Source organism: Nansenia antarctica (genome assembly GCF_963989245.1).
Source record: "Nansenia antarctica genome assembly, chromosome: 18".
Taxonomy (NCBI): domain Eukaryota; kingdom Metazoa; phylum Chordata; class Actinopteri; order Argentiniformes; family Microstomatidae; genus Nansenia; species Nansenia antarctica.
Genome location: NC_137691.1, coordinates 11,204,732 through 11,223,296, shown reverse-complemented (window position 1 = coordinate 11,223,296; position 18,565 = coordinate 11,204,732). Strand labels below are relative to the sequence as shown.

The 18,565-nt window shown below is 36.9% G+C and overlaps 1 protein-coding gene across 1 annotated transcript; it reads right to left on the bottom strand.

The window, feature by feature from the left end:
• Positions 1 to 1,710: 1,710 nt before the first annotated feature.
• Positions 1,711 to 16,200, bottom strand: LOC308172927 (uncharacterized protein; the record flags this gene model as incomplete). The annotated part of the gene is made up of 9 exons (XM_080547893.1): positions 1,711 to 1,848; positions 7,008 to 7,100; positions 7,202 to 7,312; positions 7,667 to 7,729; positions 11,747 to 11,820; positions 12,653 to 12,726; positions 14,143 to 14,210; positions 14,307 to 14,471; positions 16,054 to 16,200. 9 exons carry the CDS (start codon positions 16,198 to 16,200, stop codon positions 1,711 to 1,713), a joined length of 933 nt encoding a protein of 310 aa, XP_080404019.1.
• Positions 16,201 to 18,565: the final 2,365 nt, after the last annotated feature.

The following is an 18,565-nucleotide window of genomic DNA, read 5'->3' as shown; positions in this document are numbered from 1 at the left end:
AAGAATCTTCAACATTGTGTAGATTAAATATATTAATCACTGAATGGAATGAAAATATAATTAATTATATTTATATGACTTCAAATATGTACCTGTGTATAGGAACAATGCTAATGTTTATTTTATATTTTACAGCACTGTGGGCTGATTTTACATCATTTTAATTTTGTGAATATTAGGGTTAGGGTCGTACCCCTTTGTTGTGCTAGTATTTGATTTTCATTGTTTTTGTTATAGTAATTTGGTCATTATTGTATATTCCTCATTGTCATGTATAGTAGTTACTGTGTGATTACAAAACAATGTGCTATCCTGAAGAGACATTGATGAGCAATATTGACTAAAAACATATACACAGGGTAGGCAAATCTCTGGTCTCCTTGACAACAGACAATAAAGGAAGTTGACAAAGAAATGGTCCGCCACTTACCTGTTGCAAGTATGTCATGAACACAAGCCCTCTGCTGTTTGTGGTCTTTAGGGAGTGGAGAGGGTAAGCACTTCTATCTACGGGTGCTAGGGCAATATACCATGTTCCTGGTTTTACTCTCTGGAGTGTCAATTGTAAACTGCAAGGTGAGCTAAAATCTATTTTCTGAATGTTGTGATCATGTTGGAATGACATAAGAATAATACATGTTTAATCTTCAGTTGTCATTTCCTGAAGTTTCAGAAAACAGGTGCAGTGATATTATAATAAGTTGCTTTGATTTAAGACGTAGGCTCTTGGGATTACCTTTTATGATGCTGTTATTTTTTGTCAAACCTTTCTATCTAAATACTCCTTTCACCAAGAAAAATCATGTCAAAGCACATCCATGGTCACAAACTGTTACAGTAGAGACAGAAATAAATGTGGTCGCCTTGATCATTATCAGCTGAAAATCTGAGCTGTAATTTTACTGAACTTGGACAAACATGTTTTACTTTTAGTGGACAGATTGGTAGCAGCAGAAGACACACTAGTCATCTCTGGGGGACTCTACTAGCAACTACTAGCTTGATGGAGGGTGAAATCAATTTGGATAAACATAATTTCAACTCCCAGCCCTCACAATTCCGGCTTGAGTAGTCCCCAGGTAGCTATGAGGCCCCTTCCTTTCATTAATTTCAGCCTATTGACAATGATTCTTAATTGACCATTCTTGCCAACTGGCCTACATTGAGTTAGCTCTCTTTTAATTCTCTTTACTTTACCAATTGTATTGTATAGTTCTTGTGGGTAAGTTCCTTGACCTTGTTCTGTGGGCTTAATAGAGAAATTACTATGTACTAGGTAGAAAATACAAGATGGATATGATGATTAATTTAACACCATTTTCTTTAATGATAAAATATATATAAATCACAATAAATAACAATACATCATTGAATGTAATGTAGAGGAACAGGACAAGCAAAACAATGCTTTTAAAAGTAAGTGCAATAAATGTCATGAGCACAAAACCTCTCATGTTGAATGGACTCTATTAAGTAAAAACTAAAAAGCATTTTGTAGTAAAGTAAAGTGGCTGAACAGAAACAACATTACTCACACAGTTACGGTACACAAAACAATGAATTTCACAAGCTTACATTTCAAATGTATTTTCAACAACAGCTTTTCTCAGCAACATTAAACATTTTAAGGCATGTATGAACTTGTGTGATGAGAGAGTATATTGCATCTCCAAACATGTAAAACACTATCCATCTAGGAAAACTCATTGGTTACGCAAAGATCTTTCCAGTGTCTTTTTTCTTCTTTTTGTCAGTGCAGGTGACAGCTTTCCAACCAGCATCCCTCATCCGTTTCATGGCAGCCAGCTTTAAGGCACCAGGTGATTTCTGAAAGGCAGGGCTTGGAATCTGAAAATATAAGGATAATATAAAGAGAAATGAGGAAGTAAACTAGTAAGAAATTAATTAATGGCTAACTGTTAAATCATATAGCAATTACTTAACTACAAATGAGACTACTAAGATTATGACATATCATACTGTATACTAAACACCACACCACATTTGTGAATCAAATTCAATATATTACAGTTGTATTGAATGATTTAAACTACTGTGTGTACATCAGAGGGAGCATAATTGCAAGAGTGGAATATACAGAGGCTCAGTTTACCTTCTTGAACATGTCCAGTTTGGGATGCTTTACAGCAGGGACACTTGGTTGTAAGCTGCTCTTGAATGGCTCAGCTGCCCCAGCAAAGCTCTGTAATGAAAAGAACCAGAAGAACATCAGTATGATCCAATATGTGATGGGACGTATTATCGGATGTATTATCATGTACTTTGATGTATGTGATGGGACAACAAAAAAGTAAGTAAGTAAGTAAGTAAATAGGTGAGTGAGTGAGTAAGTAAGTAAGTAAATAGGTGAGTGAGTGAGTGAGTAAGTAAATAGGTGAGTGAGTAAGTAAGTAAGTAGGTGAGTGAGTGAGTAAGTAAATAGGTGAGTGAGTAAGTAAGTAAGTAAATAGGTGAGTGAGTAAGTAAGTAAGTAAGTAAGTAGGTGAGTGAGTGAGTAAGTAAATAGGTGAGTGAGTAAGTAAGTAAATAGGTGAGTGAGTGAGTAAGTAAGTAAATAGGTGAGTGAGTAAGTAAGTAAGTAAGTAGGTGAGTGAGTGAGTAAGTAAGTAAATAGGTGAGTGAGTAAGTAAGTAAGTAGGTGAGTGAGTGAGTAAGTAAGTAAGTAAATAGGTGAGTGAGTGAGTGAGTGAGTAAATAGGTGAGTGAGTGAGTAAGTAAATAGGTGAGTGAGTAAGTAAGTAAATAGGTGAGTGAGTAAGTAAGTAAGTAAGTAAATAGGTGAGTGAGTGAGTAAGTAAGTAAGTAGGTGAGTGAGTGAGTAAGTAAGTAAATAGGTGAGTGAGTAAGTAAGTAAGTAAATAGGTGAGTGAGTAAGTAAGTAAGTAAATAGGTGAGTGAGTGCGTAAGTAAGTAAATAGGTGAGTGAGTGCGTAAGTAAATAGGTGAGTGAGTGAGTAAGTAAGTAAATAGGTGAGTGAGTGCGTAAGTAAGTAAATAGGTGAGTGAGTGCGTAAGTAAATAGGTGAGTGAGTAAGTAAATAGGTGAGTGAGTAAGTAAGTAAATAGGTGAGTGAGTGAGTGCGTAAGTAAGTAAATAGGTGAGTGAGTAAGTAAGTAAATAGGTGAGTGAGTGAGTAAGTAAGTAAGTAAATAGGTGAGTGAGTAAGTAAGTAAATAGGTGAGTGAGTGAGTAAGTAAGTAAGTAAATAGGTGAGTGAGTGAGTGAGTAAGTAAGTAAATAGGTGAGTGAGTGAGTAAGTAAATAGGTGAGTGAGTAAGTAAGTAAGTAAATAGGTGAGTGAGTAAGTAAGTAAATAGGTGAGTGAGTGAGTAAGTAAGTAAATAGGTGAGTGAGTAAGAAAGTAAATAGGTGAGTGAGTAAGTAAGTAAATAGGTGAGTGAGTGAGTAAGTAAATAGGTGAGTGAGTAAGTAAGTAAATAGGTGAGTGAGTGAGTAAGTAAATAGGTGAGTGAGTAAGTAAGTAAATAGGTGAGTGAGTACCGTATTTTCCGCCCTATAAGGCGCACTTAAAAGTCCCAAAAAAAAAAAAAAAACGACAGTGCGCCTTATAACCCGGTGCGCCTTATATATGGATCAAAATGTAAAAATTACATGACCAATATTTTTTTTTTAATAATAATAAAATGTTTCAGTACGACTGGTAAACTACAAAGCCGCACCGCTTGCAGCATTACGGTAATCAGTAAACGACGGCCGCCATCTTGGAATCTCCGCGAATGCTATTGTTATGCTATCATGTGCTCTGAATGGATGCCATACTCACCCAACTGTTCAATTCGGACACTCACACCGCTTGCAGCATTACGGTAATCAGTAAACACCGGTGTTGTGCTTACTCACAGTCCCACACCACAAGACCCCAAGTAAAGAAGACTAAACAGAGTTTCCGAGGGAACAAAGTGAGATTCTTGGTGCTTTCAACTTGACGTTTTAAAGTACCCACTCGATATAATAAACAACAGTTTAACGATCACTAAACACTTATCATTTGTGTATTGGATTCATTATTCTCGTTTGCCGGAGGCTACCGGTAAGGGAGGGTTGATTTGTAAACATACTTTCGTTTTAGCTCGTGTTCAAAAGCAAGAACTGTGTGTTCATCTAGTTATGTGTAGTTATGTGTTTTTAGCATGTCGATGTTCTCCCAGTATGTTGTCATGTTATTAAAATACAGTTTAGACCTTCGTAGCGATGTGTTTTGTTAGCTGTTAGCCGCTAGCAGCGTTTGTTGTGGTTTGGTCAGATTCACCTTTCTCCCATTCAGTGTTTGAGATGAACCAACATTCAAATACGCCTGTCGTGTTCAATCTTTCTCTGATTTGAATGTATGACACATCATTTGAAAGCTTACAATCTGTAGTTTAAGCATGTGTAAAAACTGAAAAAGTACGTTGCACATTTCACCAGGAGCTGTCACATATTGGTTGTTGGTTATAATTGTATAGCCTATTGGTTGTTTTCTGGTGTTGTTTTGCTCTGTTTGTAGTCTACTTGATGTATTTTTATCAGCTGTTAAATCACCACAGCGGTTAATCCACTAATAGAGATAATAGCAGATTGAAAATGCTTGTAGCTAACTACTCTATATCTCGTGGTTGCAGCTATTGCGAATTGCTATTCACGCGAGTCAGCTGTGAATCACCGCAGGTCCTTGACGCTTGTTGCAAAAATGGATGACGAACGGCTGATACTTGAGGTGGAAAAATATATATTTTTGACAGTGGAGCAGGTAGAACGTTGATGGTGACAACGCTCAGGTGGAGCTTGGACAACGGGAAGTTGACACAACACCGATGGAGAGGTGACTCAACGCAGTAGGTGGAGCTTGGGCGTAACGCAACCCCAGTCAAAAAAAAAAAACGAAAGTGCGCCTTATAAGCCGGTGCGCCTTATAAGCCGGTGCGCCTTGTATATGAAAACATTTCTAAAATAGGCCATTCATTGAAGGTGCGCCTTATACTCCGGTGCGCCTTATAGGGCGGAAAATACGGTAAGTAAGTAAATAGGTGAGTGAGTAAGTAAGTAAATAGGTGAGTGAGTGAGTAAGTAAATAGGTGAGTGAGTAAGTAAGTAAATAGGTGAGTGAGTAAGTAAGTAAATAGGTGAGTGAGTAAGTAAGTAAATAGGTGAGTGAGTGAGTAAGTAAGTAAGTAGGTGAGTGAGTGAGTAAGTAAGTAAGTAAATAGGTGAGTGAGTGAGTAAGTAAGTAGGTGAGTGAGTGAGTAAGTAAGTAAGTAAATAGGTGAGTGAGTAAGTAAGTAAGTAAATAGGTGAGTGAGTGAGTAAGTAAGTAAGTAAATAGGTGAGTGAGTGAGTAAGTAAGTAAATAGGTGAGTGAGTGAGTAAGTAAGTAAGTAAGTAAGTAAATAGGTGAGTGAGTGAGTAAGTAAGTAAATAGGTGAGTGAGTGAGTAAGTAAGTAAGTAAGTAAATAGGTGAGTGAGTGAGTAAGCAAGTAAATAGGTGAGTGAGTGAGTGAGTAAGTAAGTAAGTAAATAGGTGAGTGAGTAAGTAAGCAAGTAAATAGGTGAGTGAGTGAGTAAGTAAGTAAGTAAGTAAATAGGTGAGTGAGTAAGTAAGCAAGTAAATAGGTGAGTGAGTGAGTGAGTAAGTAAGTAAGTAAGTAAATAAGAACAGTGTGTTCTTTAAACACCAGCATAAAGGAGAGTCATGATTTACCAATAAATCATTCTGCTCAGAGCTGTCAGACTTGGGATCAAGCTCCAGGGTGCACCTCCTCCACAGCGCTTTCTCAGTGGAGGGTGGTGTTCTAATTCTGTAGGACTACAGAGGAGACCATTCAAGGATACATACAATAAGGAGAATCCTTTGGGTGAATGGTCTGCAAATCATGGTCAATAAAACATAATCAATAAATACTACAAATCAACTAATACCTTAATCCGTGGTGTTTCTCCAACCCTGTTGTGAATGGAGTTGGTGTTCCAAGATGGAGTTTTGAGGCCTTCATTTTCATTTTCCTTTGACACATGAAATGTACAATGTAAGTTAATCAACGTCATGATGCAGTGATCACACACCGCACATGTCAGTAGCACAATGAATGAATGCAAAAAATTAACTGAAATGAATCAACTGATACCTTATTTTGCAGTGTTAATCCAACCCTGTTTGTGGAACTCCTCGATGGAGTTTTGAGTGCTTTATTTTCAGTTTCCTTTGACACATGACACATACAATGTTCATGTACAAAAAGTCATTATACTGTGATTATTCAATACAACCTCCTATTCCACGATATGCATCCAGAATATTACAATTAATATTTAGTGGGTTAATTAAGGAGGTTCATCACTTACATTGATGTCTGGAGTTGAAGAAACTCTCTTGTTTGAGCTTTGGGATGGGGTTGGAGTGACAGTCTTCTGCTTTGTCTTAGAGAAATCAAACCCAGGCCTCTTGGAGACAGCTACTTTTGGGGTCTCAGAGTATTTTATTCTTTTTGAATTTGATTCAAGCAGCTAATTGTTCAACATAGAAAATGAAATGGATTACTATCAGATACTTTAAAAATACACAAAATGGAATACAGAGCATTTATCCCCAGATATACAGTATATACCTGTTTACTCTGTTTCTCCAATTGCTGGCTCATTTGCAGAGATGCCATGTCTTTTTTCAATTCTGTTATCTCCTGTTGTAAGTTCTCCTAAAACCCAACAGGACAGCATGAATGAGTAAAACACCATACAGAACATAATTGTCAAATTACTGCATTGGAGTAATGAAATAAATGATACGTCAAAATGTCCTTACTACTGTACACTTACCCACTCCTTCTTTAATTGTTTTAGTTGTTCTTTCAAACTCTTGGTTTCTATGTTTTTCTGTGACAAGTCCAATTCCTGAGGAGAATTTCAAGAGCCATTTCCTTAAAGTGCTCAGAGCAGAAGTACTCACAATAAATGTCAATATACTATACATATATACTATAATGAGCATACCAGCGATGTTCTAATAGCATCAACCTCTGTTTCTTGCCTCTTCTTCTCAACAAGCTCTGCATCTTTCTCTTCAACCATTTTGTCATACTGGTTCTGATACCAACAGGGAACAACATGTTAAATAGTACGAGGAACATTTCATTTCGGCAGTGGAGTGGATTACTTTGTGGACATTTATCATAGGACAACCTTACCTTGTGCTTTTCCATCAAGGCGACCATATCTGCTATTTTGTGCTGACATTTGATTTCTGCATCTTCCTTACACTTGATGGCTTCAACAGCTGTGACCTTCCACTGTTGTACCTGCAGGGAACACACTGTATATCATGTATTTTCAGACACATCTATTGGGAGCTGAAAATGTACTGCATAAACGTCCAAAGAATAACCTCTTTCTGGAGCTCTGCTTCAGAGGTTGATTTAGTCCCAAGATCATCAATCAGTTTTTGACATTCCTCATCATTCAGTTGTTGAATATTATTTGACTCCTCTTTTAATCTGTGAATCTAAAGTGGATGATATAACAACTGCATTACAATGTGGGAACATTTCCCTATACTTTAAAATATGTATTTAGGTTCATTAGCAAAACAGATATTTTAACATATTGCTGTAGATGCATTCTGCTTTTAATAAATAAGTCATAACATGCCATACCTCATTTTCAAGTTGACTGGATTTTTCCACCTCCTTTACTCTTTGTTTTTTCAGCATTTTAATCTGGGAACAAACAAGGAAACAATTAGCTAAATGAAAAACAATTATATTGTCGAGAGATGGACATTTTTACAGATGATATTTGATAGTCACTACACACCTCTTTTTGGCATTCATCATGGGATTTAGTTTTACCCTCCAATTTTGTCTTCAGGATGGATAGCTGTAGAGAAAAAAAAAGACATTTCATACACTCTAGATTTCAGACATGGGGACTTGTTTGATTCCTTGTTTTTTCCTAATCACCTTTGTTTCCACTGATTTAATGTGCTTCTCTTTTTTAGTGAGTTCAGCCTGCAATTCTTCACACTAGAGAAATGAGTAAAGAGAACATATACTACATTCTGTAATATTTGGATGGAGATTTGTATACACACACAAGTTGACATGTTCACTTTCTTACACTTTCTTCAAGCTTCTTCTCCAAATTCTCAGTGTCTTGACCTTGTTCTTTTATGTTGGTGTTTAATGACTTCACTTCCTCTCTATTGGTAAATAGGAGAAGGATTTTTAAATTGTCTTTCTTTACAGTGTATAATTACTCATATACAGATGTGGATATTCAATCTAACCGTAATTGATGATTTTCTTCTTCAAGTCGTTCAGTTTCTTTTGTGATGGTCATCTCTTTTGTTTCAATCTCCTGATTGGCGTGAAGATATTTCCAGCACATCAACACACAAAGATGAAAGAAGCAACATATTGTCTTGCAAAGTACAGTACACTGTGGGGCTTTAACTCACAAACTACCAAAGAGTTCCGGAACACTAAGTGTTTTATGTGGTGTTAAGCCCAATGCACACGGCGTGCGATTTTGTCGCACCGCCGAATTCGATTCTCCATTCACATTCATTGGTGTGAATTGAGAATCGAATGTTGTCGTGAGACAAAATCGCACGCCGTGTGCATTGGCCTTTAAACTAGCAACAATACTTTGGGGCAACTTTATTCACCCTCAGCACTCAATGAGTTAAATATTATAGCTAAAATGTTCTGTTTACAGCACCACATTTTCAATTCAAACCTTAAGATGAGCTTCAATAATTTTCGTCTCTGAGGACTGATTCTTAATCTGCTCAACAATGATCTTCTTCTCTAGTTGCAGCTGGTTGAAACGTATAGATAGCTCTTCATGCTTCATCCTGGGGAAGTCACATTACATTATTATCTTTATAGTGGAGGAAAACCATCCTGACATTGTTGTGTGTGTGTGATATTCCAACTAAAATAACTCACTCATGCTGTGCAATGTCTTTCTTTAATTTCTCTATCTCCTTGATGGATGTTTCGTCTTTCCTCAACGCAACAGATAACTGCCCCTCAACCTCTTGTACTTTACTCTGGGGAAATATAAAATAAGTGGTGTGATTCTAGTCATTTAACATGGTGTGATTGTTGTTCAGGTAAGTATACCAGCTTTTATGTATTCAAGGAAAAGGTGGACAATGGAATCAAACCTCAGTCACAAGGGCTTTTTCCTTCAAATCATTGTGTGTGTCTTCAGCTTTTTTAAGAGCCTTCTCCAGTGAATTGTTCTCTACAGACCTTATCTCCATTTTAATCTAAAAGAGTAAAAATACATGCCTATAATTCAAATATAACTATTTTATCACAGCTATTAGTAACCTGAATGCCTTTATGTTTTAATTACACATTTCTGTACACAGCAAACCAGGAAAGGATAAAGGATTCATTTTTAAAAAGCTAGACGATTCTTTGGCGTAAATTACTATAACATACCCATTGTAGCCACATAATTACAGTACCTAATAACAAAAACAAGTAAATACCAGTGCAAACAGTAATATGAAATAAAGTTGAAGCAAAATACTTCCGCTTAAAGTTGTGTTGTAGACTAGAATAGATTATTTGTAATGGACAGAAATGTATCTATATAATTGTATCTATAGAATTGAATGTTATCTCACCTTGAATTGCTGAACTTTCTTGCTGATCTCTGCAAGATCATAAGTGAGTTCCAATGTTCTGTTATTCACTTCTTCAATCTTTTCCTCTTGTGACAGGATATATTTGGATTTGACATCCTACAGACAATAATTAAATAATTATGACACACACTATTAATTACAAAAATGTAAGAATTTGTTCAGGATGTTTCAATTGATGGTCTGGTTCCTTAGCCTGAAAATAGTCTATGGGCTAGGATAAACTTTAATTCAGGATTCAGAGTTGTTTATATAGCCACTACAGCTAACTTTAGCCTAACTAACAAAAACAACATTGGGAGTGATGGGGGCTCAAAAAAAGTGTTCAATATTTGCAGCCAAATCGCCCTCAAAGTAACTTCCAAGCATGTCAGAGAGTTCATTGAAGTGATCTTGAACTTCTTTATTTTTTTTTAGCTCCCATCACTACCATTGTTTTTTTGTTAGCAGTGACTAAAGTTAGCTGAAGTTAGTAGTGGCTATTTAAATAAGTCTGAACCATGGATTAAAGTTTCTCCTAGCCCTGAACCAACCATTTAAGCAGAGTGCCAACTTGTGTTCAAAGTTAAAATTAGTCATTCTAGTCATTACCAATTCATCCTCAAGGATTTGTAGCTGTCTGTCTTTATTTTCTTTCTGCTCTTTGAGTTCCTCTAGAAGACAAGAATGATCTTCAATATATAGTGCATATTACAAAACTAAACTAAAATGATACAAACATAAAAAATGTCCCCTCACTGGAATAATGCATTACCTAATTCAGAGTTTTTCCTGTAAAGGTCGTTGGTGATTGAGGTCACCTTCAGTTCTAGTTCTTTCGCCCTGGGGAGATGCAAGTTAACATTAACACTGTAGTAAACAGACCATTTCAGTGATGAATATTGGGGGGGGGGTGTCTGCTGAACCTACTTCTCTATCTCCAATGTCAATGATGTTTGCAACTCCTGAGCTGTGGCCTGAATCTCTAAAAGCTTGTCTGTTTGTAGATCTTTAATTTTATTGAGCTCATCCAGGCTTGCATCTTTCTGGATGAGGACTGTTGCATATTCCTCTTTATTGAGCTCTAGTGCAGCAGCAATAGCTTTACGACCTTCCTAAACATTCAAAATAAATAATGCATGGTTTAAATTACATAAAGCTAAATAAGTATCTCCAATGACCAGAAGGTTCTTTCTAAATATACAGGGTGAATTCATTGACATTTTATTTTCTCTACATCCAAAGACAGCGTATGAAACAACATACTGTACTAACCTCAGTATCTTTATTGAGCTGCTCTGCTCTTTGTAGTTCTTCAAATAGGGATTCTTGTTCCTGTTTAGAACTTTGAAGGACTTCATGTTGTTGGTCTGTGAAATGAGATACGATGTTCTTACAGTTGACAATTAATGATAATATACCAATGATGACTTATTGTCAGTCCTACTCTAACATTCAGTCCTACTCTAACTCTAAACAGCAATGTTTTGGGAGTTGAAGTGAGTGCATAACATACAGTAGGCAACACCTGTTATTTAGTACAATAGCATAATTAACTTGGAGCTCATTGACTCAAATGTGTAACATCAAGCAAGTGCTTGGTATTTAAATAACTTTGAACAGTGTTCAACTTTATATTTTTCTTTCTTGATATCACTATTTGCATTTATAAACTCAATGACAAATGTCATTGTCTTGAAACAACTTTCATACTTGCGGTCTCTTGTAACTGTTTGAAACTCTCCTGGGTTTCATGGAGGTTTAGCAGGATTTCCTGAAGTTCATTTTCTTTGTCCCTAATTTTAACCTGAAGTATTACAATCTGTGGAAGATAATTCCAGTTTTCAGATTTAGCCTACATGGTCACAGTCAAATTCCAGTCACAAGATGCATTATTAATAAGCTAGGCCTATATCAAGAGTCCAAGAGTCTCCAACTTCGGTAATGTAGTGTGCAGGCTCTTGTTCCAGCCCTGCCCTAACACAACATATTAAATAGCCTGTACACCATATACCTACATCAGCACTTCAGGACTGGAATTGGAGAGCTCTAATTTATTCATTTATTAAAGAGAGATTTACTGCTACTGACAAACCTCCTTTTGTTTCATGCTGTATTCTTTCTCAAAAGTCTCCTTTAGTTCTTCAAATTGTTGCAAGCCCTCTTTGACTGTTGAATGATTAGAACAGAAGAGTTATTGAACCTTTAATAGTTACTGTAGGCCCTAGGCTATACGATTAAAATTCACATCAGACAATGTCCACAACAACAGAATCTATACTACCGGTAACCAATACTGCCCTGCAGAGGCTAACCACAATACCTAAAAACATTTATAAGTTATAAGTGAAATTATAAGTGACATTTTAAGTGAAAATCACAAGTGAAATTTCAATATCTGTTTTATCTTGTTACAAAATGTCAGAGTTCAACCAATCCAATCAATTTTAGAGAAATGTGATATAAAGAATTGCAGTATTGCATTTGGCTGGATAGTCATTAAAGAACTTTAAAGCCATTTTCTCAGTTTCACTGTTTGCGTAGTTACTGCGGTTAGCCTCTGCCGGGAAGAATAATTCTACATCCTATTCATACCTTTCTGCATTTCATGACGGTTAGTTTCATCTTGAACACGGAGGCCCTCAAAGGCATTGATCATCCTCTACAGTAACAATAAACATGATCATCAACAAACAATTTTTCTACCAACTAATATTACCCTGCACATACTCCAAAGAAGTATTTTTGGAGAGGAATTAAATAATTTCAATCAAGAGATGAGGTGATGACATTCACCTGGATATTCTCACTATTCTCCATAGACAGTTGATGGGTTTCTTCTCTCTCAGACTCACCTAAGAAAACATGAAATATAGTACAATATACTAGAACTAATAATATAGTACAATATACTAGAACTAATAATATAGTACATGGGCCACAACACGTCAGTCTAATTCTGCAAGGTAGCATGTAAAAACATTTGGTATGTTATACTCACATAGATTTATTTTCTCAGCTGATCTTTGAAACGTATCCTTCAGTATGTTACATAAGTTCCGTGTGGCATTCATTCTATCAGGGAAATAAGGATTAGCTACATATAGAACACATTCATGATTATATACAGGGGTGCACATAACTGGTGCGCCAGTGCGCATGCGTCGCCAAAATGCATGCTGCGCGGCAGATCAGCGGCATGAACGCGCTCTTGCGCACCAACAGCTGGAAGCGCTGGGAGAGGAATTTACTTCCTCAAAATCCAACTGCTGACTGCTGCATCACTGCAAGCCCCACTAAGTAACTATTTGCCGTCCCCTCAGCCGAAGGGGACGGCAGTCGACCGACGACGACCACGGCGACTCCCCTCACGAAAACATTCGGAAAGTATCGTAACTCGTACTTTCATTCCGCGTATCGCGTATCGCGTATCGCACGGTTATCACGCCGCACGTGAAAATTCAGTCCCGAACGACTCGTCGCTAAAAGGAAAAACAACACCAAGGGACTTCACGTTTCTTTTCTCTGAAGCTTTCAAACGTTCAGACGTTTGTTTTACAGCGTCATTATCGCACCTAGACCCCTGACCCAGGGAATATGGTTGGGAATTATATTAGAAGAAAAAACAACAACTTTGTTGCACAATCAAAATAATGAGCTATTTAAAGTGATAGCCTACAACATCCTCTACCATGGTTGAAATTGAGGACAGTATTAACAGCAGTCAAGAGAGCAGTGATGATGATGATTAAGCTTGTAGCATAAATAAATGCTTAGGCTGTAACTTTTTGTTGAAAAGTTGATTTCAGTGTTTACAGAACAGAGCAGTGCTTAAAGAGATGTCAGTTGATTTCATTGTGTTTAAAGAACAGACATTCAGTTAGTGCTTAAAGAGATGTCAGTTGATTTCATTGTGTTTAAAGGAGTCTGACAGACTTTCATGCTTAAAGAGCAGTCATTTGATTTTGCATTTGTTTCTTTTGTTTTGCACACAATCATTTGTTCGTTCATCTTTATTTATGAACAAATGTCGTTTTGCTAATATAAGTTATCCATGTATCCCTTTTTCATCCATCCTGTGGGACGGGTCGTGACTCGCGAGCTCGGGGAGCACCAAGCAGCATCCCTAGGTGCTCCTCTGAGCACTGGCCCCAAAAAGTTATGTGCACCCCTGATTATATAAGGTATCTGGAAGCTAACCTACACATTCTAATTACTAAAACTAATTGTACAACTTCAACTGTATGAAACAGCACGCAACTCTTTCTGACTAATTGATGGCTCTTTGAAGCCTCGGTTCAGTGTCACTGTTCTTAAAGTGTGGATTCCACTGAATCTAGCCCTCTATTGCAACAAATCAGCCGATAACAACAACAGGGATCATTTTGTTGACCCTAGCCTAAGACTAGATTGTTGAGTAGGGCCTTATACAGTGTAAATTAATAACAAGACAAAATATTAATTTCACACAAAATCAAATACTATACATACTTGTTCCTAAGATCAGCATTGTCACCGATCTGTTCCTCAAGTTTTATGCTGAGACTTTCATTTCCAAACTGTAACAAGCAGACAATACATCTGTGATGAATATACCAAAGGACAACAGCAAGTCATTTACACCGCCATTTCAAAATATAACCTGTTCTACTTACTTGCAATTCCTGGATGGCTTTGCGTTGAGTCTCAATTGTTCTTTTATTTTCTTGTAGTTTCCTATCTTTCTGTACAGCTTCTGAGTCCACTTTGACTTTCCAACATTTGACTTTCTCAACTTCATCATATAGCTTTGAGCACAGTTGACTCGGTTTGCAAATAGTCTAGGGGAATATATTCACACATAAACATATGTCTGAGAGTCTAGGGGAATATATCACACATAGGCCAATATGTCAGAATTTTTCTATGATATAAAACAAATATATAATATACAGTAACATGGTATTACTCTCTGAAATGTTACACAAAGCAATAATATAGATTAGCTACACATATCAAGACCAAGAATGGTCTTTGAGAAAAAGTCTGCACTCTTCACACAAGCATTTCATGTTTACTGACTTCCTCTTCTTCTTCTTCTTCTTCTGGCACAACTGTCATCCTGGATAGGCCTACATCTTTTGAGAAACAGAATAATCTCTGAGGACATACTGCTACCTCCAGATCTATGTGCGACTCACACGTTACAGAGTTTTTATTTTTATTTATTTTTTTACAACAATTCCAGTTGACACACATTGTCTAAGAAATCAGGCCTACACAATAACTTATGTTTAGGAAAATAGTAGAGTTATATTTGGATGGGTACAAGCATTAGTGTGGCACCAATATTATTCGAATCAATGACATACCTGCTCTGGTGGGCTTCATAGGCACGACCTTTGCATTGGGAAACGGCATACTTGATGCTTTTTCAAAATATTTATTGTAGCCCTACAATAAAAAATAAATAAACACAGTAGCTTAAGTATGCCTCATTGTTAAAGTGAACCACTGTCGCACCAAATGTACTGGCTTGCTTTTGTTTGGTTGTAGACTTTACATTGAGTTGCCCCCAGTTGCTGTCAGTACAATACTACCTAGGACCCCTACTTGACATATGAGCTACTGGAGGTTAATATATATATAAGCCTACAATGTTGAGCAGTTTGTGTTGTTACACATGGCATGTTACAGTCCTTAGGCGTCATTCCAACAGTCCAACGCGTGCCGTAGTAACGTAGACAAAGCTACATCATCTAGCTACATCTACAACATTACGTGAGTTTAGAATGATATGGTTCTATCTCCGTTTAGAATGAGAAGGTTCTATCTCCGTTTAGAATGATACGGTTCTATCTCCGTTTAGAATGATAAGGTTCTATCTCCGTTTAGAATGATAAGGTTCTATCTCCGTTTAGAATGATAAGGTTCTATCTCCGTTTAGAATGATAAGGTTCTATCTCCGTTTAGAATGATAAGGTTCTATCTCCGTTTAGGGCAGGTCAGAGATATTGAGCGTCAAAGTTTTTACATTACATTATGTTCTGTGAGATGGAACCTTTGTATTTTATTAATTACTAACTCAAAAATGTCAACATTTTAAAAATAACACCACACAGGCATTAATAAACACCTAATGGATCAGATTATGTAAAAAAAAAAAAAAAAAATGTTGACAAAAATGGAGATAGAACCTTATAATTCTAACGTCACGACATGTTTATTTCAATGTATCAATGTTTCATTTGAATATATTTGGATGCTATTCTGTCTCGAGACCAACTGCCGTTGTAGCCCAACGGGTCCAAGCAGTTCATGTCATGTACTGTACCTAGCATGTTAAATACATTCGTACTATAGTCTGTGGCAATTGAACCCTTTCTTTTAAGATCAAAATAAAATAAAAATAGCTAGACATACCTTTTCCTGCACAGAAGGCCTGTAGCCGCACATGTCCTCGAAGCTTTCCTGAGGTTTAACAGGTTTAACGGTGGACACCTGTCCTGTGAGTCTGGGAGGCACCAGCAGCTTGAAGTTGAATAAGTTGAATCCTCTATCTCTCTCCATCCTGTCAGCACTGTGGTCCTATTGGCATAGATAACATAGACACGGCGAACATTACGGCGTTAGAATGTGTTGCTAATGTTATTTACTACAATTACCTCAATTGGTACACTTAATTATACAGTTCCCAACTAGCTACATTTAAAGTCCGTTAACGTTAGCTGATTGACACCTGACAAGGATCAGCTAGTTATAACATGCTAACAGTGGGCTAGCCACTAGCCAGGCAGCTCAAACAGTCCGTCGAGATGCTAAATAAAGCATATACTGGTAAGCTTATGAGCAAGGGTATTTAGCAATATGATATTTCGATAAATAATTGAGGCAATTTGTAATATAAAACCGTGTTTCACACGACGGTGAATTACCGTGACCTGTCGAGTTGAGGGAGACAGATGTTAAACGGCAGTTTGTTCTCGACGTTCTACAAGCAGGTGAGGTGAGTCTGACCTCGAGCTGCAGTGGGCGTGGCTGAAATTCAAGTGTCCATCAAAACCGACTTCAAATTTCCCGGAAATAACTGCTCGCCTACTAAATTTCTCGCATACTCAAATCTCGCATACTGTACAGTTCGGAACGTACTACATACTCAAAATCTACGTCATATCTAGTATGAGTAGTATGCTAGTACGCTATTCCGAACACAGCCAATGTCCATATTCCTACTTTATTCTTTGTTTCTTTCCTAGCGACAACATTGTGACAATTCAACAGTGTTGATGTTATATGTGTAGGCCTATGCCATGAAAGTATTATTCAATGTTGTGTTATGTATTGATTTATTATTATTATTATTATTATTATTATTATTATTATTATTATTGATTTCCCCACCCTAAGGCCAGACAGAATTTGTATTTACAGACCAGAGCAGATGCAAATAAATACATTTTACTTGTTTACAAATGTGTTTTATTTATAAATGCATTTATGTTCTATTGTACTGCTGCCTTATCCTTGTTTGGCTAGAAACACCTTCATATGATTTCATCATTCCATGATGTTTGGTGAAAACATTATGGTCACCATTTAATGGACACAAATATGTACAATGAAACACATGCACATGATCTTAGATTTGCTAATACCAACAGTCCCACAATAAACCCCTAGAGCATTTGAAAAATAATGATGACCTAGGTCTTGGTCTGCTCATCAAGATCAAGAATGCTGGTTCTAATGCTCCTGTATTACAATTGGAGCAAACTTTTAAATTCAGAATTAAACGTTTCAAGGTCTAAAAGATATTCAGTGCAAGCTTAACATGTTTATATCTGGCATATGTTCAAAGTTACTGTGCACAAAACACATCCTCAGCAAAAAAACTATATCATCTTGCAATATAATGTGCAAACAATTTCTTCCAGGATGATGTTGAAAGTCCTGAAGGTTGCCTGAAATAGTCTGAGATAAACAATAGTTTAATAGAAAATGGCAGTGTGATTATTTTTTAAGGGATTCATTAAACCGTATAAGAATACTATAATAGCCATTAAGTGCTTTCACAGAAAACATTTGCAGTCATGTTTGGAGACATTGCACTGCAAATGAGCATTGCTGAAGAGATATTTAACATATTAACACATAAACTACCTGCATATGATTGAACACAAATGCAAAAAACAACAGTCTAATTCACCATAGTGCCCTATTAAACAATATAATATCAACATTTTGCAGAGCAGTTAAATGCAGTAAACTCCATGCTTCCACATATCACACAGAAAGTGCCTCATATTCTGGTCATACTATGCGTATAATGCATTGTTAGATAATGGAGGTAAATGGAAATGGGGAAGTGATACGGTTTTTGTGAATACTGTGATAGATTGCTATACAGCTTAATTCAAAATGACTCGCATTTCTGCTGTTTCTGTCATTGGAGATGAACATTAATTAATTAATTAATTTTGCCATTTAGCAGGCGCCTTTATCCAAAGCGACTTACAATTACGAATGACAGGGACATTCCCCCTGGAGTAACTGAGGGCTAAGTGCCTTACTCAAGGGCCCACTAGTAGTGGTGTGGTTTCAGGCGGGATTCGAACTCACAACCTTCCGATCACAAGTCCAACTCACTATCCACTAGACCACCACTACCCATTATAATTAATTTTAAGACTGTTTATGCCTTGGGCCGGCCCTGCACACACACACACACACACACATACATGCTGTACGTACACACACACACACACACATACATACTGTACATACATACATACATACATACATACACAAACACACACACACACTCACACACACACTCACACTTGCGTACAACACCCAGGCTCTGCTGAATCTTTACCTAAATCATGCATTGATCTGCGATGGCCAAGTTGGCATTATGCACACTCGGTCTATTGGG